Source organism: Colletotrichum phormii (genome assembly GCF_030913505.1).
Source record: "Colletotrichum phormii strain CBS 102054 chromosome Unknown BDP81scaffold_27, whole genome shotgun sequence".
Classification (NCBI taxonomy): domain Eukaryota; kingdom Fungi; phylum Ascomycota; class Sordariomycetes; order Glomerellales; family Glomerellaceae; genus Colletotrichum; species Colletotrichum phormii.
This window is the reverse complement of record NW_026851469.1, coordinates 90,477-117,289: the sequence shown is the minus strand read 5'-3', so window position 1 is coordinate 117,289 and position 26,813 is coordinate 90,477. Positions and strand designations below refer to the sequence as shown.

General features: G+C 53.1%; 8 protein-coding genes across 8 annotated transcripts; 3 read left to right on the top strand and 5 right to left on the bottom strand.

Annotated features, from left to right (window-relative positions):
• Positions 1 to 394: 394 nt before the first annotated feature.
• On the bottom strand, positions 395 to 2,595 carry BDP81DRAFT_465067 (uncharacterized protein; the record flags this gene model as incomplete). The annotated part of the gene is made up of 3 exons (XM_060594229.1): positions 395 to 1,543; positions 1,592 to 2,146; positions 2,233 to 2,595. The coding sequence occupies 3 exons, from the start codon at positions 2,593 to 2,595 to the stop codon at positions 395 to 397; spliced, it is 2,067 nt and encodes a 688-aa protein (XP_060439716.1).
• Positions 2,596 to 3,927: 1,332 nt separating this feature from the next.
• Positions 3,928 to 5,428, bottom strand: BDP81DRAFT_454172 (uncharacterized protein; the record flags this gene model as incomplete). The annotated part of the gene is made up of 3 exons (XM_060592904.1): positions 3,928 to 4,215; positions 4,271 to 5,346; positions 5,395 to 5,428. The coding sequence occupies 3 exons, from the start codon at positions 5,426 to 5,428 to the stop codon at positions 3,928 to 3,930; spliced, it is 1,398 nt and encodes a 465-aa protein (XP_060439715.1).
• Positions 5,429 to 6,137: 709 nt separating this feature from the next.
• On the bottom strand, positions 6,138 to 6,766 carry BDP81DRAFT_116679 (uncharacterized protein). Its single transcript, XM_060581550.1, has 2 exons — positions 6,371 to 6,766; positions 6,138 to 6,308 (listed from the first exon to the last, which is right to left on the bottom strand). Exons 1-2 carry the CDS (start codon positions 6,621 to 6,623, stop codon positions 6,250 to 6,252), a joined length of 312 nt encoding a protein of 103 aa, XP_060439714.1. The 5' UTR covers positions 6,624 to 6,766; the 3' UTR covers positions 6,138 to 6,249.
• Positions 6,767 to 7,274: 508 nt separating this feature from the next.
• On the top strand, positions 7,275 to 9,339 carry BDP81DRAFT_438718 (uncharacterized protein). The gene has a single exon (XM_060591342.1). The coding sequence runs from the start codon at positions 7,587 to 7,589 to the stop codon at positions 8,940 to 8,942; it is 1,356 nt and encodes a 451-aa protein (XP_060439713.1). The 5' UTR covers positions 7,275 to 7,586; the 3' UTR covers positions 8,943 to 9,339.
• A 1,868-nt stretch (positions 9,340 to 11,207) lies between these two features.
• Positions 11,208 to 12,315, top strand: BDP81DRAFT_438717 (uncharacterized protein). The gene has a single exon (XM_060591341.1). The coding sequence runs from the start codon at positions 11,451 to 11,453 to the stop codon at positions 11,973 to 11,975; it is 525 nt and encodes a 174-aa protein (XP_060439712.1). The 5' UTR covers positions 11,208 to 11,450; the 3' UTR covers positions 11,976 to 12,315.
• A 7,156-nt stretch (positions 12,316 to 19,471) lies between these two features.
• Positions 19,472 to 19,864, top strand: BDP81DRAFT_286469 (uncharacterized protein; the record flags this gene model as incomplete). Its single annotated transcript, XM_060583032.1, has 2 exons — positions 19,472 to 19,633; positions 19,703 to 19,864. Coding segments are annotated over 2 exons (324 nt in total), but the record flags the coding sequence as incomplete, so codon positions are not given.
• Positions 19,865 to 22,554: 2,690 nt separating this feature from the next.
• Positions 22,555 to 24,361, bottom strand: BDP81DRAFT_454168 (uncharacterized protein; the record flags this gene model as incomplete). Its single annotated transcript, XM_060592903.1, has 3 exons — positions 22,555 to 22,937; positions 22,983 to 23,695; positions 23,757 to 24,361. 3 exons carry the CDS (start codon positions 24,359 to 24,361, stop codon positions 22,555 to 22,557), a joined length of 1,701 nt encoding a protein of 566 aa, XP_060439710.1.
• Positions 24,362 to 25,536: 1,175 nt separating this feature from the next.
• Positions 25,537 to 26,705, bottom strand: BDP81DRAFT_465062 (glycosyl hydrolase family 53-domain-containing protein; the record flags this gene model as incomplete). The annotated part of the gene is made up of 3 exons (XM_060594228.1): positions 25,537 to 25,759; positions 25,885 to 26,441; positions 26,607 to 26,705. 3 exons carry the CDS (start codon positions 26,703 to 26,705, stop codon positions 25,537 to 25,539), a joined length of 879 nt encoding a protein of 292 aa, XP_060439709.1.
• Positions 26,706 to 26,813: the final 108 nt, after the last annotated feature.

Sequence of the window (26,813 nt, the reverse complement as noted above, 5' to 3'; positions counted from 1 at the left end):
CCCTTCCAAGCCTCCCAGGTTAAAGGCTCTTGTAGACAGACCAAGGATGATGCGACCCCAGAGCCATTGCAGCAAAGACCACGAACCTCTTCAATGAAATCGACGTCTCCCGTGGGATTGTCTAAAAGTCTCAAAAATAACCATCGCTAATGCCTCAACGCCTTCTAGTATGTTCCGATGCCTGTACCGAAATTGAGGAAACCAGGGGTATCCGGATGCTCGCAATCCGGGAAATAGTGACTGGATGTTTGCGTCCAGATAGTGCAAATACTCCCTCTTCATCCCTCGGAGAGAGTCGTCTGCCGAGACCCACGAAATGGCAAGTCTCGTCGCGAAACAATGCTGATGTAAGAAGAATCGCCAAAAAGCAAACGTGTTATATCTGACGATGCGCTCACTCTTCTTCGTCAGAGCTAGAGTCTGATTCGGAGGAGCTCTCTTCGTCGTCCAGCTCAAAGGGGGCTCCATCACCACCCCGCATCTGCTTGAGAAGCTGCTCTGCCGTCATACCGCCACTGGACGACGCCCTCGATGGCGTGTTGTCCATCGAACTTTCGTCCGGAGCGGCAGACCCGGCCTTCTTCGACGGGCTTGGAACGTGGACCTCAACTCTGTAGTTGCCTTGATGATATGTCGACGGCGGCGGCCGACTGGCCACCGGCTGTGAGGGTATAGGCTGTGCGGAAGTAGCCGGCTGCGACATGCTCGCCGTCGGGTCCTGTGTAGCGGCCGTCGCGTTGGAACCGTTAAGGCCGTTTGCCATGTCCGTCACCGCAACTGTCTGGATCGGGGTGAGGCTCCGCGAAGTCTGCGTCGTTGACGCATCAGCCTCGCCATTGAGACGAGCTCGCTTGTCAGCATGGCCCTCTTTACTCGGCGTTGGTATCGTGCGCGGTACACCATCAGGCATGCCCATGCGCTGGCGTTCCGCCTCCATCTCCTCGCGATTACGTCGCTGGCGTAGCTTGATGCCGTACTTCTTGCGAATAGTGGACTGCTTGCATGCGTATGAGTTTTTGAATCCCGCAAGCTTCTTCTGTAGTTTATCAGGGTCACCGCCGGCTTTCTGCGCACCGTCAATCTTCATCTTGAACTGCTTCTCGGCTAGCTGCAGCTCGCCCTTGAGTGCCTCAATTTGATAAACTGTGAGATGGGCCATATCCTTGTGTTGAGGAGTGCCCAATGGAGCGTTGGAGAGATCAACTACCTGAGAGCTGGCGCGAGGTGTTTGGGTGTTTGATGGCATGGGGGTTGTGTACGCCGGGCTGTTGGTTCCGGACGCGATGTACGTCGGGGTGCTGTCGGGAGCTGGCGCTGGCCGCTTAACGGGGGGGTTCAGAATGGGCGGCGGCAGGGACGACTTTGGGATCGAAGCAATATCATCCTTGATAACTTCCCCAAAGTCGCCGCACACCTTGTTCAGCATGTGGTATTGCAAGCCAGCCATGCCGCCGAATCTTTGTGCGCAGTGAGAGCACATGTACGCCTCACTAGTTGATCTTGATAACGGAGACGTCTTGACGCAGATCTTCTTCTTGACGTGCTGCAGACGGTTAGCTTGGTCATGATCACCACTGGGACCATCACTCACATGCTGGTAGGCGGATACCCCTGGGAAGGTCCGATGACAATAGATGCACTGCGGGTTGGCAGGATCTGCTGGCTCCTGGGGTTGCACAGGGAGCTCTGGCTTTTGGTTGACACTCTTAAAGGAGTTCGTTCGCGCGAGGGCAACTTGCTGTTGTTGTTGAAGCTGCTGGTGCTGCTGTTGCTGCTGCTGCAGGTGCTGTTGTTGTTGCTGTTGTTGTTGTTGTTGTTGAGCAGGAGCCGCAGGAGTGGTTCCAGGCAAGGAGGGGATGACATGTTCATTCTCGACAATGTCTGCAGCATCGTATCCGAGTCTCTCCGCCCGCGCCAGGGCATTGACAAGTCGGCGTGCCTGGATGGTTCGTAGACGAGCTACGAGAGCCCTGTCGAGAAATGTGTCCGAGGCTTTGGCGAGAATCTTGTCCGCCACCTCGTCGATGTCAGCCGGGGTCATGGCATTGACAAGCTCGTGCTTGCCGGCCTCCAGAAACCTTGCGCCAAAGTCCCTGACGGCTCTCTGGAAGATTCCCACGTCGGCTTGGTGCATGGTGACGTTCATCTGCCCAATGGTCAGTCATGCGTAATCCGTTAAGAGCCTCTCAGGTCTCCTTCTTAGAATGTGCGATACCCGCGACAAGTACTCACAAGAAAAGCCAGGTGATAGTGTGAGCCAAGTAGGCACTTGGGATGGTTGTCCCGAATGGCACGCCTAACGGCATCCGGGTCAGCCTCTTGGATCGCAGCGGAGAGGCGAGCATAGTCGTCGTGAAATCTCTTGTTCTTATCGAGATTGCTGCTAAGCTGAGGCGACGCTGATTGAGTTCCTTGCGGAATATCCGAGGTGACAGGGACCACAGGGGGCTTGGCTCCATTCGCGGCACCTGGTACAGGGACAGGCACCGGTGTTTGCTTGGGAGCCGAAGCTGGTTGCGACGGCTGATGGAAGGCGGGAGAATGCGAAGCGGTGCCAGGACAGGCGCCGTTCCCATTCAGATGGTTTGCCGGCATAGCTGGTGATACGGATTGTCGAACTGGTCCATGGTTGGATGCGCCGCCGTTGGGCATGGGAGGCTGCTGCATCATTGGTGATGCCATCTTTGGCCAGCCTCTTGGTTACTTTGTCGAAAGTGATCTTGTGGCCAAGCCGAGAGGTGGAAGATGATGGTTAATAAGCCAAGTACACTGGTGGAAGAAAGAACGACTCTAAGTTGAATAAGATCGTCGTCCATAGACCAGAAACGGTCAGGTGCAACCTTTTTTTTTTGAGTGTCAGTGGCGGTTCAATGATGCGAAAAGAAGAAGCTGCTCACTGTCCACGATTTGACGCGTCAGTTTTCTATCAAACGCGTTCTTTGACGTCGATCCCGAGTTCGCGATCTTGATCGTGGTGCCAGGTCGTGGCCGTCGTCGAAGCGCCGTTCTGCGCAAACAAGCGGGCAGTCGTGGTGGAGCACGGATTCGTTAAGTAAAGGTGAAAAAAGTAGGAAAAGTTAGGGCGGAGGAGGGGCCACGTCTTGATTAGTAGAAAAATTAATTAGTGACTATTTCAGAAGGAGGGGGGGGGGGGGGGGCCTTGAGAGCGCTATAAGTAAGGGCTGGAGAAGGTGCTATATCCTGCTATAGCGTTTTTGGCAGGAAAGACCCGCTCTTACCCCTTTAGATCCGTTTTGATTGGGTGCACTTTTCAATGCTTTGTCATGACATGAGAATCTGTCACACATTCGCGACTGCCCGCGGTGCACATAAGACGCTTGGACTCGGCGCACCCAATCAGATTGTCCGGCTCCGGATTCGGCGTTAAATTGGAGCAATTACTGCAGAAAAAGTAACATTTTTAGCCCATTTAGTTATTAATAAGTCGCAATAAAGTCTCTCCACATATTGTCGCAACCTGTGAGGCCGCAGGCGCACATCATTCGGGCCACCATGATGAGCAGTAAGAACCAGGTCTGCACTTGAGCGATTCCAAAGCATTGCGACATCGACGATCAGGTGCAACCGAATTTGTTGCGTAAGGCAAGGTACGCACAAGAAATTGACAGCGTCTTTGGCGCCGAGAACAAACATGGAGGTATTGTGTCACCACCCAGAGCACCTTGAAAGAGCTGTTGTGTTGCAAATCCAGAACAGAGTCCAGAATGTCATTACAGTAAACTATTGATAACCATACCGAGTGTCCGATTATCTCTGCTCGTTGCGAGCTCGGCCATCATAGGCACTCACGGCCTCCCAGCCTCCCAGCCCATTCATCCATCCATCATTCCCGGCCATTATCTCATGAAAAGTCCGTCCCAGCCCAGGGGTATCATTCGGTCTCGCACTCCGCGCGCGTGTCACTGCTCAAATGTTCTCGCCGATACACGCCAACATCAGCCTCTGATAATCGCCGCTCGTCTCGCCCCTGATCCTGCTCGCCAAACTGCGGTTGTACCTTGCCTGGTACGCGCCCTTGACGTTGGCGAGCATATTCTTGTCCCAGTGGAAACGCACCACGCGCGCGACGAGGAGGTGATCCTTGGTGCCGAGCCCGGCCATCGAGTCCTCCAGGAGCTTGGCGGCGTGCATGTACTTGTCAACAGCATTGCGGAGCTGGAAGAGAAGGGCGTCCTCCATGTGTCCAGAGAATTCCTATCGCGTAAAGTTAGTATTAGGTATGATGTGCATATTCAGTGGGCTGGCTTACCTTCTTGATAACTTCCTCAAGCTTCCTCCTAAAGTTTTGCTCATAGGCCTGGTTAATGGCGCGGATTTGGTTGTCGTTGCGGGTGCTCAGGATGCTGCAAACAAGCATCTCATCCGTGCCAACCTTGCCCTCAGTGGCCTTGTACAACTCCATGACATCCGAGTCGACTTGCTGCGGCACAACAGGCGCCGAGTCTTCTGCCCTGTTGGCACCGAGGACGATGAGGAAATGCCTCTCTGTCTTCATGCTGAGATCGCCCTTGACGTCGTCCTCCAGGCGCCTCTTGAAGGTTTGCTGGTATGCGCTCTTGATCGCCTGCATATCCGCATTTGACCGGCCAAGGAGAACGTCGTTGAGGACGCTCTCCTTTGTGCCGGCTCCATCCATTGCCTCGTATAGGTTGTAGATGTCGGAGCGGAGAGGGCCGCGGGCGACAGACACCAGGCCGTTTTGGAACCAACTGCTTGTCTCCTTCTTAATATCCTGCTCGAGATCGCGTCTGAAGTTCCTGTTGAACGCCGTTCTGATGGCATCGATCTGCAGAGGGTCCTTGGTAGCCAGACAGCGAATGAGAGTCTTCTCGTCTGTGCCAAAGCCCTTCATTGCGTTGCGCGCTGTTGTCGCGTCAGGTGTGGCATCCCACTGGATAATCTGCGGAGCGCCGTATCCCATAGACGCGGGGGTCGGGGGTCCGTAGTGCTGAGGCGGGGGAGCGCCATATGACTGATTTGGTGGTGCGCCGTAGCCTCCGGGCGCGGGGGAGTGTCCGCCATAGGGCGAAGGAGGAATCGGGGGAGGTGCGCCGTTTGCGCCGCCCTGGGGCGGGTACTGGCCCGGCGGAGGACCTTGGGGAGGGGGGTAGTGTCCGCCTTGCGGGGGATACTGGCCCTGAGGAGGTTGTTGATAGTACCCGCCCTGTTGAGGAGGTGCACCATATTGGCCGGGTGGAGGACCTTGAGGAGGAGGATACTGGCCTCCTTGAGGGGGGTATGGTGATCCGCTGTAGCCTCCCTGTTGAGGAGGCGGGTACTGCTGGCCGTAGCCCTGGCCGTGAGGCTCTAAATCGGTGTCAGGCTCTAGAGAACAAGCATAGGAGGATCGCATTGGCGCGGAATGCAACTTACGGGCGCCGTAGCCGTACTGGCCTGGATAGGACATTGAAGTCTAGAATGCGACGTGCAGAGTTCGATCGGTTGACGATGCCGGGTGAATCGGGGGCGCGTTTGCGTCAGAGGTCAGCGGGGGTGGGGTATTGGATGTTAGGGAAAGGTGAACTGCGTATTCGTAGGTGTGTTCTACTGTGTAAATGACTGCGGGGCAGCACAAGGTGACGAGATGCAAGAAGACGGAAAGTCGGATGAGAGAATCGTAGATGGGACTGGGCGGCGTAGCTTATTTTAAAGCTTACATGCGGCGGACGGACACGACGGGGTCTCAAGAGTCAAGCGAGGTGACGACGACGAGACCGGTGTGTGGCTGTGAGTCTGCTGCTGAGGCAAGAATTGCGTGTTTGGGCCCTCTGCTATTGCTGAGAGGGGAAGCTGGAGGTGATCCTTTCCGGCCGTCACCTGCTTCCTTTTGGTGGTAAGAGCTTGAGCTAAGGTGGTAGATCGAATCCGACGAGTCGACCCGAACGCGGAGCTGTTCCCCAGCAGTCAGCAGCAAAAAGCCAAAGTAATTGGGCTGCGAGACGGTCTGCCCAGGCTGGTGTGGTGGCTTAGTAGGCACGCGCCCAGCAGAGAAACTCAACGTCATCCACCTGGAAGATTAAAAACGACTTCTGGGCGGCGTGGGCAGTGCGATGAGGTCCACAGAAAGCGACCAGAACGTCCAAATGTTTCCATCCTCCAAGGCGCCAACCCTGCTGAGCTGCTGTCAGCGCCACAGAGATGCGTAATCGAGGTAACACTGCCAAATGTCTCGGCTCCTGTCCGCCATTGCTGCAGTCCGATGCGAGGGTGTTGGGGTATGCATGTTTCCTATTCACTGCACGATGAAAGAGGCATTGATTCGATGTATAAAGAGATAGTTCGAGATGCTGCAGACCTTAGATCAGTCCAAATATCCAGAGCTAGGGAGTACGAAGTAGAGCAAACAAACGCGCAAGGTGTGATCGACGACGACCCTGCTGCCCTACGAGATGACATGCACGCTGGGCCCTGGGGGCCAGAGCTTCCTTGCCCATGCACGACTTTGGCGGGTGGTTCTTGTGAAGAAGCTTAGGAGGTGGACCGGGCAGACAGAAGTGCCTGCGGTGCTGCGGTGGGAGCGGAGCGGAGAGTCGAAGGGAAGGGTTCGTCTGGAAGAGGAAAAGGAAGACGCAGGGGCAAGCCAGGCCAAGGCTCCGATGCATGGGCCATCGGCGAGTTGCTTCCCCGGCCGCACAGCCACTTGCTGACAGATCTCGGCCTTGTTTTCCGAGTGGCTTTTGGGACTCGTGGCTGGTGGCTGGTGGCTGGTGGCTACTCCACGGTGGCTGCTCCCCGGTGGCTAGTGATTACATAACGAAGCCTCCGTGCCTCCTTACCTTAGGAATCTATACTAGCATCGAAAGCATGTGCTGGGATGTGGTTTGACAAGGTACGCCACCAGCCTGCAATCCGAATGGAAACCTCGTCACTAGTGACCACTTGCCGTTGACGGTTTCACTCTTGCATCTGCCACTTTTACCAAACGTTGGACAAATTCTCCACAGCTCCTTGCGAGGTGTGTCGAGTCTCCTACCTAGCTGAGTTGCAACAGCAACAGGAACGCGGGTGGCTGGGCAGCCGTCGTTCAACCCAGCCCGTACCTGGCGTCCCACGCGTTGCCTGGCTGCTGCCCACCTCCCGTCACCTTCCTGGGCCATTTGGGGCCATTTGGGCCTGTTGCTCCCCCGCCATTGGTGCCGTTGTGTCGCTATGTCCCTGGCCAACCAGCCTATCGCCTTGGAAGCTGCACTACCACCAAAATGGAGCCATTTCCAACCTCCCAACCACCACCATTTCCCATCACGATCTTTTCCGAGCTTCCCTCACCCAGCCATCCACGTTTGCTAGTGCAGCGTAGTAAAACCACCATGGCTCCCACGCATCCTTCTGTTTGCTTTTCCTTTTGCTTCTCCAGTTTTTTCTCGTATACCCTACGGAGTACAGTCGCTTTTGCAACTATTCGTATTCGATCGGCATCGATATCCACCATCCTGTCAGTGTCCGTCCTTCATCCTGCAGCAGCTCCAAGCACAGCATCTACCAGGCCTGTCAACTTGAAGCACCAGACTTGAGACGAGTTCTCTCAAACACATTACACCGCCAGCAGCTGCTGGCCCATCGTCAAGATGCGCCCCTCTGCTTCCCTCCCGCTGCTGCTATCCGTCTCCACAGCAGCAAACGCGATCCCCCTCATTGATCGTCTTCTACATCTTCGTGGCACAAAACCAACAAAGACCTACTCGGTCGTCAATGTTGAGGGAAGTCCCAGCACCGACCCGGCAGTCGTCACTATCACCAGATCGCCAGTTCAGACCACGGTGACAGAGAGAGTCACGGATACCGTCACCGAGATATCGTCTCCAGTGCAGACAACTTCTACATCGCTCATCATCGTGAACGTCGATGGCACCACAGACAGCGGCCCAGCAACCGTCACTGTCTACCCAAGTGTGAAGCCTACCCCTGAATCAACACATTTGACTGCCACGCCCACGACAGCAGCAACCACACCACCAGCTGCCCCTCCGCCAAGTTCTGCTGAGCCAGCGCCGTCTTCCGCTGCACTGTCAACTCAAGTATCAGAGTCTGCCCAGCCAGCTCCTTCATCAACAACAACGCCTGACATCCCATCGAGCGTTGTCGTTCCTTCGTCGACCCCGACACCATCCTCGAGCACCCCTGTCGTGGTGCCTCCTTCATCAAGCGAGACGTCGGCATCGCCTGACCCATCTTCGCCAGTGCCTTCGTCGCCATCGACATCTGCTATCGAGCTGCCACCCTCCACAGAAACCCCCGTGGCACCATCTTCAGCATCCGTCGGCTCGTCCACCGCCATTGTTGTGCCTCCTCCTCCTTCGACTGAAACTCAGGCTATTCCAAGTGCGTCTCCGGCGCCGTCTGTCAGCCCCTCCACGGGAGCAGTTGAGCCTCTTCCTTCGACGTGGACATCTGTTGCTTCATCTCCAGCATCATCCTCAGCAGCCGCACTCTCCAGCTCCTCCGAGGTCATTGCGGTGCCCCCTCAGTCATCAGCAACGTGGGCTGCTCCAAGTGAGCCGGCATCGACGCCGATTGAGTCTTCTGCAGTTGTCATCCAGCCTCCCCCGCCCACGGCAACCCCTATTGAGCCGACGTCTTATGTAGCTCCTCCTGTAGAGCCGTCTTCTGTCCATCCGCCCAACACGACCTCATCATCCTCAATCTCGACGACAACAACCTTGTCCTCTACTAGCACGAGTGTCACGGAAACCTACACGCCTCCGACTCCCACCCAGATCTATGAGACCACCTACCAAATATCATGGGTGCAGACGCCCAGCTCTTTCCCTCAACCCTCAACCTTCGTCACCAGCATCATCAGCGTGACAACGTCGTCCTCGATCCCGGAGTCTACGACGAGCTTTGACGATGGTGACTGGTCTACCACCAAGTATCCCGAGTGGAACGGTACTGCCAGCGCGACCCCTCGCTATCGCCGATGAAGCGGAGGTCCGGTTTCCTTTTATCTATTATTGAAGAGACGAGTTATGTCTGATGTACTGTTCAAGTGTTTTGCATATCCCTAGCATGGCGTAATTGGTTCTGCTAGAACATGGGAGGTTGTTTGATTTCATAAAGCATGAGCAGCGCGTGCAAACGAGACCTGAGAAACGACGCATTAGGGCCAAGGGCCATCTCGGACTGTGGGAAGAGAGCTCACAGCAGCACAGACCAAGAGCTGGAAAGCGCTGTCGTCAATGGGTTTCCTAATGTCTAATAAGATAGAACTTGTATATACTCAACAAACCGTTACGTATGATACCTCGTCCTCCCACGTGCTCGAAGCAGAATGCCGTGGTTCTAGTGTCATCTACAATACCGACTAGAGCCTCGCCTATGGAATGACGGAGTAGTCGATGGCTATAATTCGGCCTCCATGAAACCACAGGATAGGTCAGACTTTGGCAAGTTTCTCACGCGTGTGTGCCATCCCAAGGCATTTTCAGCTACTCTCAGAGAAGTGCTCCTCATTTCGATGATCAGGTACGAAACCAAAACCATCAAGGAGGTGTGGCTTGCACCATCTTGAGACTTTGTCTTATCAGCCACACGCATCTCACCTGCAATACAGAGCGCCAATCACCCTCGGCATGGTGAGTACTATCTACCAGTCGAGATCATGGCCGCCAAACACCTTGTTATGAAAAGAAACACACGTGCTAGCTGGAATGACACGAGTGAACATCACACTACCAACACCATGCCCGCTGCGCCACCAGGTGCTATTGCGAGTCCTATTCTCGTCATTGCCGGCTTCTTGATCTTGGGTATTGGGGGGCACTATCTCCTGGCATGGATTACACGCAAAAGACGGGCTAAGGCGGCGTAGAGGCCGTCTTAGTCCTCCGTTTCGTGTGCACAATGCGAGTGCGGGGAGATATCACGGCTGGAGAATCATAGGGCAGATATAATGATGGGGTTGGTTGTTTGAGGGCCTTTTAGGGAGTTTCGATGACGAAATTAGACGTGTGGAGGTTTGGCATGTGTGAGAGGGACGACTCCCGCTCACGAAGCCCGACTTGCTTCCGGCTTGGACGTTTGCGCCACTTTGCCTTAGTAGGCAGACTTCTGTCTATTACAATCTCTGTTTTTGGAATCCGTTAGGGACGAGAATCCTTCTCATTCAGATTTTAATTGTCGCTTCGCCTTTGTCTCGGGAAACGATTCTACATGCATGCGGAGGAAGTCGGGTCACGTAGAGCAATGCATGCCAGGCCGCAGCTCAGCGTAACATAGCTGCAATATTACCACAACACCAGGATTTCCGCTTCACATCTTTTTTCAAACAAGTAGACAACTATGCGCTGGCTAGCCTTCCAGAAACTGTAGGCATCGGTCACCTCATTGGTGCGTGGAAGGAAAAGTAGCGCCAACGCTAACCGACTAGCACCATCAACCAACGCGAGAACACGTTGGACATCACGAACCGGTTCATGGGTTTCCTGGGATGCGTTCATACTCTACTTTTGTTTAGCTTCACACCTCGAGATTAATAGTCACCCATACCTAGGAATCAAAAGATGTTCGTCATGTCTTGCCTGGACAATTGTGCTCTGAGTCGGGTTCCTGCAGGATTACGGGCCTGCTCGCAACCTCTACAATCGATATGGAGCAGAGGGCGTGCGTAAGGTGAGCCAAGTCTGTGCCGACGAATCCGTGCCACGGGAGTCCGTTTATGCATGACAACTCCCGGAGAGTTTGGTAGGAGGCTTTGGTAGGGAAGCTAGAGTGTAAGCTTAAGAAAGATACAGCTTGCTTGGCCGATCTACATGACTAGAGCTTGCAGGATCCATGCTATTTTCTCTCCTGCAGCTGTTTGCGCATGAAGTTGATGGGAAACTTCACCTTGAAGTTTTACTCTGTGAACGAGCTAGAACACCACGGCCCAATGGCACGTCTACACGTCTTGACCATGACTACTATGGTCCAGCTGACAACTCAGCGACGGTCTGGTGCCTTGTTCCGACGAGCCCAAGCTCCGACAGTCTCACGGCGAGAGGAGCTAGTTTCTGAGACAATATGGCGGGAGCGAGGGGGGTTCGACATGTGTTGACAGTCATAGTCTCTTCACGAGCTTGCCAGGATGACACAGAATCCGGAGGTAGTAAAGGAGACTGTTGATCAACTTCGTCATTCCTCGATGGGTCTGACTAACTTGTTAGGCTGGGCTGGCCTCGGGTCCTTTCTCGGCTAACTCTAGGCATGGTCTTTCAGCTACTTCCAAGAGGGGAAGAGGAGGTATATACTCGGGGTGCTCCTTGAGTAAGCTTTGTATGCTAATGTGCCGACTTACGCGCTCGTCTCAGCCTTCTCGCGCACAATACTCTACATCAAGCTGAAGAAGAACCGGTCTCTCTCTTTCTCCTGTCTTCCCAAACCCAAACCTTTCCTCTTCTTCAGAGTACTGAGTAGACAATCGCTTCAGTCATATTTCTGAAAGCTGTCTCGCCATGTTCTCACGCCTCCAACCATGCAGACGCAAAAGCGTGATCTCGACCCTTCTCGTCTTCTTTCTCCTAGCCCTCCTAGTCGACCGCACATTTGCGACACCCTCCCCAGTCCCAGAACCAGGTTTCGACAAACAAGCAAGAGACACAACAGTCATGGAGGACCTTTCGCACCTTGCCATCGCTGCCGAGACGTCCTGCGAGGGGTATGAGGGCCAATACAACTGTCTCTCGGATTCATTCCAGTATTGCCTCAACGGGACATGGAGCCCCGTTAACTCGTGCACCGGGAATAGCAATGACGATGCCGAGTCATCGTCTTCATCACCGCCTCTCTGCTCGCCTATTGGAAGGACGGATACCATTGATTTCGATGGGGAGTGTGAACTTGATACCTCTTGGGGCTGGGGCAATGGTGGGGGTGGTTGGGGCGGCGGCCGCGGATACTATGGTGCTGGAGAGAGGGTTGAGGTGTCTAGATGGGTTTGGTCCTTTGTTGGTATGGTGTTCGTCTTGGGAGCATTGTAAAAGCCAACGTAGCTGACAACCGTCGTCTGGATGAGTGTCGAGGGAACGAGGGGCATGGTGATGTGGATAGGGTAAACACGTTTCAACATTTTCTTTGTCAAGGTGGCATTTCGGTATCATATACCCTCGACAGGTGGATGTTACGTTTTCTTTGCATAGACGAGGGCTTCTCACCGGCCTCCCAGCAAGGCGTTTTCTTTTGTAATACCTACAACTAGTCTCACAGAAACACACGGCCTGTTCATGGCATGTTTTCAGATAGTCTTTCTGTTGGTATTCCTCTCACAGGGAATTTGGTTCGAACCGTAGGGTCCTGGGGGTGACGAAGTATCAATATCTCTGTATTGATTGATTCTGCGTGAGGAGTAGAAGGGAGATTCCAACCGGAGGTTGGGTGGGTAGTCGAGGTCTAAGTGTACCCCCTCGAGGTGGCCCATGCTCTTCCCCTACTCGCGGCCGAATTGGACTTCCAATCCGACACTGACTATCTCTCTCTTTTAACGTCTAACTGGTACGGTTGGAAGGATAATTCGAACGCTGCGAAGTCGTGTATCAGGCGTGTAAGACCAGTGCTGTCTAATGTGCCCCTTTCTCCTCCTTCCGAGGTCCCTTCCGTGTGACCCATCCCTCCATTCGTACCGTGGCCTTCCCCTTGTCGATGAAGTGTTCCAATCCCTGGTTGGGGCTCGCTTTGGCGGCGGCGTCGGCGATGGACTGTGCTGGGTAGGTGGCTCTTCGTCTTCTGCTTGTTGGTCGTCGGGTTCGTCGTCCTCATCGTCTGAGGGTGCTGCGACGATAATTTCGTCGAGGACAACTTCCTGCTCAATCTCAGGGGGTGGAGGTAGGTCTTCCCCTGGCTCTCCTCTTTCTTGTGGTTGATCTGCGATCTCCTCGTTGTCGTCTCTCAAGTAGGGTCGTACAGCAGTGATCGATACCTCCAACGGTTGGTCTCGATCTCTGGCTACGACGCACGATCGCTCGTCGACGGAGATTAGTCTGAATGGTCCCGTCCATTGATTTGTAGTTGACCTCCAGACTCTCACGTCTGAGCCTAGTGGCATGTCGAGGTTCGATGAGATGTCTGGTCCATTACGTGTAGCCAGGGCTTCATTGATTTGCCTCCTCGCATTGACCTCGCGTAGCGCCTTCATGGCCTTCTCGATGCCCTTCGCGCGTTGGACTACGTCTAGTGACGGTGGCGAGGCTGTGGTCGTTCTTGGATAAGCACCGAAGACGAGGAGCGTTGGGACTAGTCCTTCTGGTCCCATGGTATCATTGCAGCATTTGAATGCTGATTGGAGGCAGTCTTCGTCAGGGGCACCGGGATTCTCGTCTTTGATTATCTTGAATGCCCTTTTCAGCTGCTGATGTGCCCTTTCCACCTTGCCGATGCTGTGATGTGCCTCGACTGGTACCACTTTCAGTTGGATGCCGTATGATTTCGCATTATCCCTGAATTCCGTGGACTTGAAGCTGGTTCCGGCATCTGTTCTTATGCCGTCAGGTGGGCCGAGGTACGTGTCGATCCACGCTCTTTTGACTGCTGCCCACACCGTCTTCGCCTGGAGGTCGTCGAGGAACTGTCCACCTTGGAATGATGTGGCCGAATCAATGATGTGAAGAGCCGGCTTGCCGTTGAGGTAGAAGATGTCGATAACGATCTCCCAGTTGAAGTGAATCTCATCTTGCAACTTGAAGCGGAATCTGCGCGGCCTTTGGGCGTTCATTTGACATTGATGGCAGATTTTCGTGATGTGCTCCAAGGCCTCGGTCTCGACGTCGTTGCCCGACTGCTTGAGCAAGTTCTGTAATCTCGGGACGGATGGGTGCCCAAAACGCTTGTGTAATCTCCTGAGCTCAACCTCGGTCAAGTAGTATACCGACCTGCTTGCGGTCTCGAGCTTCATAAATGCGTGGCCCCATCGTCTTTCTACTTTTTCGAAGTGCGTGCCATTGGAGACCCGGTTCTTGAGGTTCTCGAATGTGATGCCTAACCGGTCCATATCTCTGAGGCATAACAGAAAGGGTGTATTGACCGGAAGGATATGGAAGGTCATGGTTCCGAAGGTGGTGGTGATGCTCACCGTACCAATTCCCACCAGTTGGTCCCCTGGGCCGAAGCTGATAACGGCGATGCCTGCCTTCGACCTGTCGAGCGCTGCTGGGTAGATCTTCTGTAGCGCTTCCAACTGGCCCTGTCCCCCGGTAGACCAATGTGATGCTCCGGTATCAGGGATAATCCCTTGGAAGACGTCTGGCCCGTACCTTTCCTGGGTATGGTATATCTGGGCCGTCCCCTCGTCTGGCTCATCTGGTGGATATAAAAAGGGGAGTAGTGAGGCCCCTGAGCTTGTCTTCCTTTTTCCCTCGGTACGGGTGTGATCACCCAATGCTTCTTTAGCCAGGTTGTGGTCACTCAAGGCTTTGCTTGATCCTTGGCTTCCTTCGTATAGGGCCGATGATCCCTTACTTCGTACGAATCTGCCTTGACAACCATGGAAGAATGCCTCCTCGTTGAGGGTATTGACCGCTTGCCTGTCATTCAGAGTGGAACATCCTCCTGACGATGAGGGAGCGAAGAAGACGTGTTGGACCTCGTCGACGTCGTCGAAATCGTTATCGACGATATCGTCGATTCTGTTAAGGAAGGGAGTGATGTCCTCATCGATGTCAGATTCGTGATCAGGATCCCCTTGTGTGGAAGGGCCCTTTCCCTCGTAGTCGATGAGGAATTGCTGGAATTGGCCCGGGCTCGACTTGCCCTCAGTGCCTTTCGTCTGCTTGTATTTCTCGTACGACTTATCCCTTTCCTCTTGGGTATGGCTTGTCGACCAACAGCCGTCTTTCTTGCAGACCCAGCACTTTCCGCGAGGCTGATTTCCGCGTGGCCTGAATCTTGTGGCTGCTGTTGATCCTCCTCGTGTCTCTTGCTCATTGGATCGGTTGCCGTATCTGGCTTCCTTTCCCTTGCCGTTGTATGTACGGTCGACCCAGTGTTGTTGATATGGTGCGTCAACTGCTCGGAATTGCTGTTGTCTGGGCATCCTGGCCTCGATGTTGAAACTCGACCTCAGCCGTGAGCAGAGGGTCTCGTAGTCGGTTGGCGGTGCGTGCAAAGTCATCCTTGCCTCGGGGACTCGCTGTACCGCTGTACAGAGATATCCGACTTTTCTCTCGTTGGTTCCCTCCGTTGGCTGGGTCTTGGCCAACTTGTCGATCTTGTCGATAAGCTCCTCGAGAATCTCAACGCGTGGCTTGCCCTCCATTCCGCGAGCGATAGATCCATATGAAAGTGCCCTTAGCTCGGCGAGGAGCTCGAGGCTCCTATCGTGTGTCTCGAAGCGGCTTCGGATTGCGTCAACAACGCTGAGGAAGTCTGATTTGTCGAGTGTACGCACCGCGAGGTAGTAATATTCCTCTGCCTTACCCGTGAGTACAATCGTGATAGCTGAGTGGTATTGGTGTTCCTTGATTCCTGCCTTCTCGCAGTAGTCGTAGAACATGGTCAGGGTCTCTTGTAGGACCTCGTACTTCCCCCCTGCATACTTCTTCTCTTTTGGGAATATCTTCGTGAGGTCCGTTAATTGCCGTGGGTTAGCGATGATTGGATCCTGCTCCTCGCGTGATTCGCGTGGTGTCGAGTTGAATCGTTGGCTCTGTGTAGTTGAATGTGGTTCTATTCGCATATCACCGTTTTGGCCCATGGGTTGCGATGTCGACGGTAACCTTGGGCTTGTAATTGCAATTGGAGGAACCGTTGCTTGACGTACTTCTGGAGGTGGGCCGCTGTTGGCTTGTCTCATATAGGGGCCGATTGCGCCATTGGTGATCATCAAGAGAAATTCTGGCTTGGTAATGCGCTGCCTGAACTCGCTAAGCCGGTATATTGCGCGGTCGACTTGCTGTTGGTTCCAAGGCGTAAATTCTGATGCCGACAGTGTGGCTGCGAGGGTCTCGTGAGGTTCTCTCGTAGCTGACGAATCTGGTAATATGCCTCGGCCATGAAGGAATCTGACGACTTCTCTGACGATACCGTCGTTGGCGCTTGCAAACCATTTGCCTGGCCAGTGGCCGATATCATCGGTAATCTGGTAAAACAGGGGTTGCCCCTCGAGTCCTTGCTTAGCGTAGATTTCCATTAAGAAAACGAGGGCAGCGTCGACCCGCTCGTTATCTGGTGTATCCGATGGTCTGAAGGTCCACTTTCCCCAGTATGAATTGTTGATGTCTAGCCACTTGAGAGGTATGGGTACCCTAGTCATCGCCATTCTGGTTGACTCGCTTATAACCGTACCCTGGCTAGTGCTCGTATCAGAGACAGTCGGTGTGTTTGATCTTGGTGGACTGGGGGTCGAGCCGCTTATCGGGCGTGGCAGCAGCAGACTGTCGTCGCTGGCCTGATTAGACGGGGTCTGGCTCGATCCCGCCTCTCCTTGCTGACGGGCGCTAGATCTCGTCGTTACTCCTAGCCTCGTTGCCGTGGGTTCCTCGGGCTCAGCCGCCATCTTGGTCTTCTTCCTTGGTCGCGTGGTGCCCTTTTGTGCTTTGGTCGAAGGGCTCGTACTTCACGCGTTGGAAGGTATAGTCGGTATATTGTCTCGCGGGCGTAAGTCGCAGGCTGCGGAAAATAGATATAATTGTCGCGCGGTCTGGTCGCGGTTGGTGTACTTGACAGACTTAAATTCGCGGTCTTCCCGCGATGAAGTCGGTATAAGTAAAGGGTCCTTCGTCGGTCGTCGGGCGCTCGAGGCGTCTGGCCGGTCGACCGTCAAAGGCGTTGCTGACGTGATGGACGCCTCCTCTCGTGAGATTCGAGAGGTCAAGGGAGCACGATTCCTCTATCCCGTTCGGTATTAGAGGGTCGCCTCTTCTGCTTTCGTGGGATGCCTTGCTGATCTGCGATAGTGGAATTTAACCACTGATCAGTGTTGGTATTCCTCTCACAGGGAATTTGGTTCGAACCGTAGGGTCCTGGGGGTGACGAAGTATCAATATCTCTGTATTGATTGATTCTGCGTGAGGAGTAGAAGGGAGATTCCAACCGGAGGTTGGGTGGGTAGTCGAGGTCTAAGTGTACCCCCTCGAGGTGGCCCATGCTCTTCCCCTACTCGCGGCCGAATTGGACTTCCAATCCGACACTTTCACCATCTAGATTTGGGCGGAATAAATATCATAATATGCCGGTATGATCGATTTTGTTTCATGGAATATTCTTAAACGGACGAAATAAGCGTGATAGAAGTCACGAGATGTATTGAGGCTGACATCAATCCATGCGGCAACCCGGATCCGAGGGTCCACAGATCGACGACCTCCACGAGGCAAGTTTGCGCTATCGTGACGTCACCCCTTGGCGCATCACAAGACCAGGTTCAAAGAAGCTAACGACCAACTCATTTTCGTATTTAAGTGATCAAGGTATTATCATGGAGTTGTACATGACATTGTGAGAAGAAGCAAGTAACGAATATTTCATATTAATTCAGTCTATTAAGTCAAACCCCCCACTTCCTGGCACCCCCCTGTTTCTGGCACCACAAAAACGATGGGATCACAACCCGACCTCCTCATTACTATTAACTATTGATCCTCAACCACACCCACTACAATACAGCTGCCAGCCTCACTAGGGCATTCAGAGTCGCTGGATTCAGCCGTGATAACCTCCTTTTCACCCGCTTCGATTTGAGCCCGATGGATATCCCTGATGTTCGCGAACTTCGTGTTGGGATCGATTTGAACAGTCTTCCTCTTCCTCACTGCAGCGTTGGTAACTTGAGCCCTCAGGTGAGCTAGTTGCTGCTGGGCAGCTGCCAGTTGCCAGGCCTGCTCTGTGAAGCCTTTTTTCACCTTCCTGAATAGCAGCCGTTGAGTGCTGGTATCATTGTCGAGTTGGGTGTATAAGTGCAGTTGACCGCTGAGCTCTGCCAGCTTCCTGGGTGTCGACCAGACCACTGCAGAGGAGGCAGAATCCCATGGCTCAACAGGGGTAGTTTGTTGACCATTATGGCATCGCTTTCTGCCCTGACTAGTTGGTTTGGGTGTGGTGGGCTTAGCAGGAGGCTCAGGTAGCACCATAGGGTTCATCAGGGGCTTAACCATCGCCACAGGGTGTAGACCAGTCCACTTCCAACCACTTCTGATGTTCGAGACTGATAGACCAGCAAGTCGAGCCTTCTGGTAACAGTCCAGGAAGTTCCTTTTACCTATAATGGTAGAGTCGTTCCATTGAGACAAGTAACCGAGCTCCTTCCGATAGGCTGACTTAACAGGGCTGAAGACAGACTGGTCAAGAGGCTGGAGGACATAAGAGGAGTGTGGTGGTAAGAACAGTAAATGGATATTGTTAATATAGCAATTCCACATGAAGTCTGTCGTCGTATGACTCCCATGCCCATCCACAATCAGCAGTCGAGCCTCCCCCTCAGCCTCAGGCATAGTCTGTGGGATGAACACCTTCTCTAACCATTCAATGGCAGTTAAGTCTGTAGTCCAGCCATTATCTGTTGCTGTGAACTCCCACCCATCGTATGGAACGAGATGTAATGGAAACCACTGCTGTTGGACTGTCTTCCCCTTGAAAATGATAAGAGGACGAAGTGCCCTACCCAAGGCTGAGATACACTCAATGATAGAGAACCATGCCCTCGACCCAGGTTGTTTCTTGCGAACAGACGTCGTCTCAGCCATACCCAGCACTAACCCATTAGCTCCCTGACCCTCGAGGATGCCAGTCTCATCCATATTATATCTGTTGGCTGGTTTGATGTCCTTGATCTCAGGGATAGCGAGGAACTTAAACCAGTTCCTAATGACCTCAGTAGATGCCCCATTAACGCGTCTAGAATCGATAGAACGACTTCTCTGAACCTTAATGATAGGGTTCCTTCTCACAAAGGCATAGATCCAGCCTTTTCCCAGTGGTTTGGTATCCCCAGCAGCAGCCAGAACTCGCTCTGCGAATTCCTTCACCTGTTGGTGCGTTGGTGCGAGGCCCAGCGAAGCCTGAATGCGAACCCATTGTGCCAGCTTACTCTCCTGGTCAGGAGACAGCCTCTGCCAGTCAGCAAAAGCCACTTTCCTAGTCTGACCACCTTGGAGACGTAGTTGGAGGGTTGATCGTGGTATCCCATACTCCAATGAGGCTCTCTTTTGACTCTTGCCGTTTGAGATGTCCTCGAGAGCCTGACGAAGCTGATCTTCGGTACATTGAGGCATTAGATATAGAAGAAGGTATGTGCAAAAGATGAGCCCATTTGGACGCGAATTGAAAATGTTGTGATAAAAGGAGGTTGGGGGTGGGCATTGGGTTGTGGTGGATTTTCGCGTTTTTGTGGGTGCCAGAAACAGGGGGGTGCCAGGAAGTGGGGGGTTTGACTTAACCCAAAGTTAAAAAACCACAATCTATCAGAACAACCGTCAACATGGCCACGAACACGAATCCCGCAGCTCTCAACCCCGAGACCGCCGGCACCGCAAACACATACGAAAACCCCAATGTCAACACGGCAACCTCCCATACTACGACAACCGGCCAGGTTCCAGCAGCGCACTCAACCTCCAGAGCCGCTACAAGCACGATCGGTGGCGGTGATGCGCCGACGACGCACAGCGGCGGCATCGGGCAGCAGATCAAGGGTGCCTTTGCGCAGGGACATGTAAGTACCACCCACATATATCAAGCCACGGTCGAAGACGTGATTGGGATGCTGATAATAGAGCTGTAGGGAATGGGCGAAGTAATTCGTGGAAAGTTCAACTCTGCTGTTGACACGGCAGCTGGAGACCCTCAGGGCATGGCTAAGAACAAGAACGTTACCACTGGTGGCGAGAGAGAGTTTGCGACAAAGGACTTTGTGAAGAAGGGAACTTTGGACAAGGCTCTGTAGAGTCTTTGTCCTGGCACTTGTATGATGAGCGCAGATGAACTTGACGGACTTGTACTTTATGATACCAAATTACTCGTGTATTGACTAATGACTATCCCATCAACTACTAGATGGCATCACTATATTTGCCTCCAGTCTTTCTCTAAGTTTGATCTATTTCGAGATTATTTATAGGCGAATATAAGAGAAATAGAGTAAAATTAAAGAAAGACTAGAGACGGATATAATGACGCTATCTAGCAGTTGATTGGATATAAGGATAGCATATCAATCGCCTAGTCTGGGGTAGGTACATTGAGGTCCCAATCTGACCAACCTAGAAGCTCTGTTCCTTCATCTCTTGCTACCCCTTGATTGTTCCACCTCTCCTTCAGATCCGAATCCAAACCTCCATCCAGGGTCGACAGTTGGCATCACCACATGGCCAGCCCCGTTCTTATCATCACCAGGCGACTTAAGTAATCCATATCCAAGCCTGAAAATTTTGAAGCTCTTCGCAAGTACTCCAAGTCTCGCTCCATGACCTCCAAGTACTAAGTCAAACCCCCCACTTCCTGGCACCCCCCTGTTTCTGGCACCCACAAAAACGCGAAAATCCACCACAACCCAATGCCCACCCCCAACCTCCTTTTATCACAACATTTTCAATTCGCGTCCAAATGGGCTCATCTTTTGCACATACCTTCTTCTATATCTAATGCCTCAATGTACCGAAGATCAGCTTCGTCAGGCTCTCGAGGACATCTCAAACGGCAAGAGTCAAAAGAGAGCCTCATTGGAGTATGGGATACCACGATCAACCCTCCAACTACGTCTCCAAGGTGGTCAGACTAGGAAAGTGGCTTTTGCTGACTGGCAGAGGCTGTCTCCTGACCAGGAGAGTAAGCTGGCACAATGGGTTCGCATTCAGGCTTCGCTGGGCCTCGCACCAACGCACCAACAGGTGAAGGAATTCGCAGAGCGAGTTCTGGCTGCTGCTGGGGATACCAAACCACTGGGAAAAGGCTGGATCTATGCCTTTGTGAGAAGGAACCCTATCATTAAGGTTCAGAGAAGTCGTTCTATCGATTCTAGACGCGTTAATGGGGCATCTACTGAGGTCATTAGGAACTGGTTTAAGTTCCTCGCTATCCCTGAGATCAAGGACATCAAACCAGCCAACAGATATAATATGGATGAGACTGGCATCCTCGAGGGTCAGGGAGCTAATGGGTTAGTGCTGGGTATGGCTGAGACGACGTCTGTTCGCAAGAAACAACCTGGGTCGAGGGCATGGTTCTCTATCATTGAGTGTATCTCAGCCTTGGGTAGGGCACTTCGTCCTCTTATCATTTTCAAGGGGAAGACAGTCCAACAGCAGTGGTTTCCATTACATCTCGTTCCATACGATGGGTGGGAGTTCACAGCAACAGATAATGGCTGGACTACAGACTTAACTGCCATTGAATGGTTAGAGAAGGTGTTCATCCCACAGACTATGCCTGAGGCTGAGGGGGAGGCTCGACTGCTGATTGTGGATGGGCATGGGAGTCATACGACGACAGACTTCATGTGGAATTGCTATATTAACAATATCCATTTACTGTTCTTACCACCACACTCCTCTTATGTCCTCCAGCCTCTTGACCAGTCTGTCTTCAGCCCTGTTAAGTCAGCCTATCGGAAGGAGCTCGGTTACTTGTCTCAATGGAACGACTCTACCATTATAGGTAAAAGGAACTTCCTGGACTGTTACCAGAAGGCTCGACTTGCTGGTCTATCAGTCTCGAACATCAGAAGTGGTTGGAAGTGGACTGGTCTACACCCTGTGGCGATGGTTAAGCCCCTGATGAACCCTATGGTGCTACCTGAGCCTCCTGCTAAGCCCACCACACCCAAACCAACTAGTCAGGGCAGAAAGCGATGCCATAATGGTCAACAAACTACCCCTGTTGAGCCATGGGATTCTGCCTCCTCTGCAGTGGTCTGGTCGACACCCAGGAAGCTGGCAGAGCTCAGCGGTCAACTGCACTTATACACCCAACTCGACAATGATACCAGCACTCAACGGCTGCTATTCAGGAAGGTGAAAAAAGGCTTCACAGAGCAGGCCTGGCAACTGGCAGCTGCCCAGCAGCAACTAGCTCACCTGAGGGCTCAAGTTACCAACGCTGCAGTGAGGAAGAGGAAGACTGTTCAAATCGATCCCAACACGAAGTTCGCGAACATCAGGGATATCCATCGGGCTCAAATCGAAGCGGGTGAAAAGGAGGTTATCACGGCTGAATCCAGCGACTCTGAATGCCCTAGTGAGGCTGGCAGCTGTATTGTAGTGGGTGTGGTTGAGGATCAATAGTTAATAGTAATGAGGAGGTCGGGTTGTGATCCCATCGTTTTTGTGGTGCCAGAAACAGGGGGGTGCCAGGAAGTGGGGGGTTTGACTTATCCCATCCAGGGCCGACCCTCTTGTCGCTTCAACAATATCAGAAAACCTCGTCCCCCCTAGACCCACCATTCCTCCGAATAGCCACAGCGCCAGCCACGACTCCAAATAAACCCAAAGAAATCAAAATCCCATACACACCTACCAATATAGACACCCGATAATGGAACCGTATCGCCGGCCTTGAACGCACACACGGGTACAAATAATTATCCTTCGGTCCAACCCCCGTCCGCCGAATCCTAGTCTGTTCATTCGTCCTCGCCGCCTAGACAACAGCCTGAAATCTCGGTCTCGCAAACATGGACATGAGAAGATTGCCGTACCACGCCTCAATGAGCTTAATAAGATTCGGCCAGACAAAGTGGAAGCGGTGATCGATGAGGCTGGTCTGCACCACGCCCGTCTCCTCAACCTTGCCCGGCTCACGGATCGTCCCGTTGAGTTTGTTGCGTAGGAAGAGGCCCATTGAGTGGTACCCCGCCGTTCGTCTGTATGTTTTGACGTCTTGGGGTAAGATGTAGTTCCCTTCCGGGACGGCAATAGTCTTATCCATCGTCCCGTCGTCCGCGTCTAGCCCCGGGAAGAAGGTTGTGTTTACGACTGGAGTGAGAAGCTTGCGTGACTTGATCGTTGGCAATTGCATGTTATCTCGGTAGATGATTTAAGCGGTGTAATTGGCCTCGTAGTGCTCACACGCGACGAGCACGGGGGTGAAGGCACCCTCGTTCTGGACGGGCTCGCTGCTGTTTAGATACACGGACGTGAAGGCCTCGTTGAGCTCTGAATATCCGATCCATATTACCGGCTCGGTTCGGAAGGCATCGAGGTGTTTTGGGTAGGGGGGTGGCATGACGGGTATACCGCCTTTCTTCATCTTGGCCATTTGCGGAAATGCGTATTCTCCTTGGAGTGTGTTTGCGATGTAGGTGTAATTACCCTTCGGGGCAAGATCTTCCATGGAGAATGGAGGAACAAAAGTCCGTATGCTAGACAACGTGTCGTTCATCTTGCCCCCTCGACTTACTTCCCTACACCTGTAGGCTGGGCCAACAAAGTAGATCTCGACTGTACAGTTCCACCCTCTTTCGCATACTTCAAAGGTGTTGTCTTGATCCGTGATGGGGCGTTGCAAGTAAGTACTCGCATGCATGAACTCTTCTGCATTTTCGCTCGGGGCGGTGTAGTAGTCGAAAAAATACGGATCAGACTTGTTGCTCCTGGTGTTATTCCAGTAGCTTAAAGACTGCTGGCTCAGATCCTCGATTTTGCCTCCGTTGCGCCAGTCGGTTTGGTCTTCGAATCTGAAGTTTAGTGTTCGGACACCCGGGCACGTTGTGTTTTGGACTTCTTCGCTTGGGACGGCCGCTAGAGTGTTTGTGGTCAAGATGACACCAAGAGGCGATGCCCTTGTTGCCGAGTAAGCTTGAGTTGCATAAGGCAATGAGAGTGGCAAGGGTGGCAACGTACCAGCAGTACAGCGTCAGGGCGGCTGCAATCTTAGCCTTGCTGATGAACTCCCAATTCAGGAGTGACAGGGGGGTTTCTGGCGCGTCAAACATGTCGTCGAGGGTGGTGACTTTCAGGAATTTTGAGCCCACGACGAGCCAGACTTGCTCCCGAAACGCTGACAAAACGGCCATGACAAGATTTGCTTTTGCCGCGAAAGCTAGTGCTGTTCCGTAGCGCATGCTAGTGATTTGCTCATCATCTTGAACTAAGCGACCTTTCAAGGACCGATAGAAGACGTGGTGACCAATTGCGAAGCCAATACCGACGAAGAGGAACAGGTGCATGTTCCAGGACGAGTTCCATAGGTCTCGTGGTGAGCCGACATTGTGCCACCACTTGGTCTTGAGCTGTATCGTTGCTGAAGCATGGTTTGTATTTCGAGGGCCTTGTGAGAAGCCAGTGTCTTTGGGAAGAAGCTCCTCGCGAGATTCGTGTTTTGCACCCACATCCGAAACTGTTAACCCGATTTTAGTGGTCGACGCAGAATACTCCGAGCCCTGGTATCTGGAAATGTCGAGGGAATGAAAGTCCACCTCCCCCATCTCCATCGGATCAGATGGCATGATGACTAAGGGTTTCCAACGAGATGAACGATAGTACAAAGTTTGGTAGATACATGTGAGCGAGTTGATGGTAAGGATCTACTCTGTGACTACTAGATATTGACAAGGACACTATGGGGCATTATAACAGAAGTGTGAGGCGAGCTGGCCTGGAGTTGCCAAGATCGCCGGTGTAGTGATGTAAGTCAGCCTGCAGCGATTTCTTAGCATTGATAGGAGGTTCGGAGTCACAGCGTTCGATAGTTGCGATGTCGCATTTTCCAATCCGCCGATCACAGTTTCTTCGATGGATGATGGCTGCTACCTTATTTGTGTAGGCAGAAACCGAGGCAATGTGTGAGGTGTTCATGGAAGCAGGCTCTTGTCTCATTACGCACGTGTAACTATATCTCTTATGGTAATTGACGACTCTCCCCACCCTCTTCCAAGAACCCCCACACCACTCTTCCTGAAGACACTGCCTGAAATTTTGCTTGGATTAGCTCACTCTTCCGGTTAAAGTCAAGGTACGCGAGTGACTTACCAGTTGTCGTGCCATGAACCATGCTCGTGTATGCATATGCGCCTTGGCCCCTATTCATTCTCTGATTGAGGGAGCCGCCAAGCCACTCGGTAAGCGCAAGCAGGCTCGTAGTCCAAGGATATTCGTACTTCGGGGTAGGGGGGCGATGGTCTGTCCCTGGCTGGTTGTGATTCGACCAGCTGAGTTTGCCGAGACAACGAGCTGACACTTGGGGCTGAGGTGTTCATGCAGAATACGTCAGGCTGCGGAAAAAATTGGAATACGCCAGTTTCGTGCCTTGTGGCTCCATTATTCAGAAGAGGAGTTGTCATGTAGATGGAGAGATTGAAGCAAGCTCTCTTGCCTATTATCAGTTGAATTGCATGACGAACACAGTCCCCATCGATCTATTCCGAGCAAGACTATATGTAGAAACACAAACGTGGCAAGGGTCGGAATCACATTGAACTTCTCAAGTGGAGACCTTTAGCGAACGATGGATGAGATGAACAGTTGCCGGACGTGCTGGGAGTTTGAGGACAATAGGTAGCTTATGTACTTAAGGTATGTGATTGACCTCTGTCGGATGGACAGGACTACCTTGAAGAAATATGTACATGAACAATGATCGCAGTACTCTTCTATCAAAGAAGAATAAGACTGGGCGACTATCTCAAATGGTGCCAAACACAGCCAGACTGTCGTAAGCCTTTCCAGTGCCACCAAACATGACGTTACTCTCGCAAGAGGAACCCAAGACGGCGTTGGAAATCCAAGCAGCCTCCCAGTAGTTGAGACCGGTGGCATTAGGAATCTTCTTCAGGGTATCCGCAACCATGGTGATGTACTCCGTCTGGCCTGCCGTGCTCAACGGAATGCTAAGCTGGTCTGAGGGCCTCCGAGCGCAGTTTCGAGGGCAGAGAATGTCGCCTCCGAGCTCCAGAAGGGGTAGAAGGACACGGCGATGACGTCCCAGTCTGCGGTGGTGAACTTGCCAGTCTTGACAAGCATGTCGTATCACCAGTCCTGCAGGTCGGCGTCGTAGCCGTGGGCAAGGTGCGTGACAATCTTCGTGGTCGATCCCAAAGCAGAGGCGCGAATGGCGGCCGAGCCAGCGTGCAGCAGGCGGGCGAGGTTCTCGGGCTGATCGTACTTGCCGGTGGAGCAGAGGATGCCTCTGTCAATCTCGTTGCCGATGGTGATCATCTCGGGGTAGAGGCCGGCGGCGGCGAACGCCGCGCACACTTCGGCGGTGTAGTTGGTGACCTGGGCCTCGAGGGCGTCAGTGGCCGTGGGCCAGCCGGTCGGGATGTCTTGCAGACCCGGGTTCGTGAAGCCGTCGCTGTAGTGCAGGTTGAGGCCGAACATGAGCCCGGAGGCGTTTGCCCTCTTCGCGAGCTCGAGGTTGTACGAGATGCCGTAGTCGCCTTCGACGGTCCAGACGCGCTGGCGGACCATGTTCACGCCGGCGGCCACGAGGATCTCCTCCAGGGGCTTCGCGACGCCTTGCGCGTTCTTGTAAGTGACGCCCTTGTCACGCTCCTCCACGATGGTGGACGACCAGTCGATTCCATGGTCCTTGAGGTTCGCCGCGGCCAAGGGACGGGAGTTAGTTAGGGGTGTATCCGCGAATCGTATGTGGGACAGGGTTTAGAGTGCGACCTACCAGCTGAGCCAGCAGCCAATGCCGTAAGAAAGAGCGTTTTCATCATGGTTGCGGATTGGTAGCGAGCGACAAGTTACAGATGCATCGAATCTTTGCGGCTGGGCCGATCGTTTTGTTCTCGAGCCGGCGACTATCCCACAGCGGCATGCCGTCCCTTTTCGATCTTGCTCCGACATCTCATTGCTTGGTTCATTTCACCAGCACCTCGGCACGGCTAGCCTAGTTGCGGATCAATGATTTTGACAAGGAGCAGCAGTGTTATTGGCGGTAGGCGGTAGCTGTCA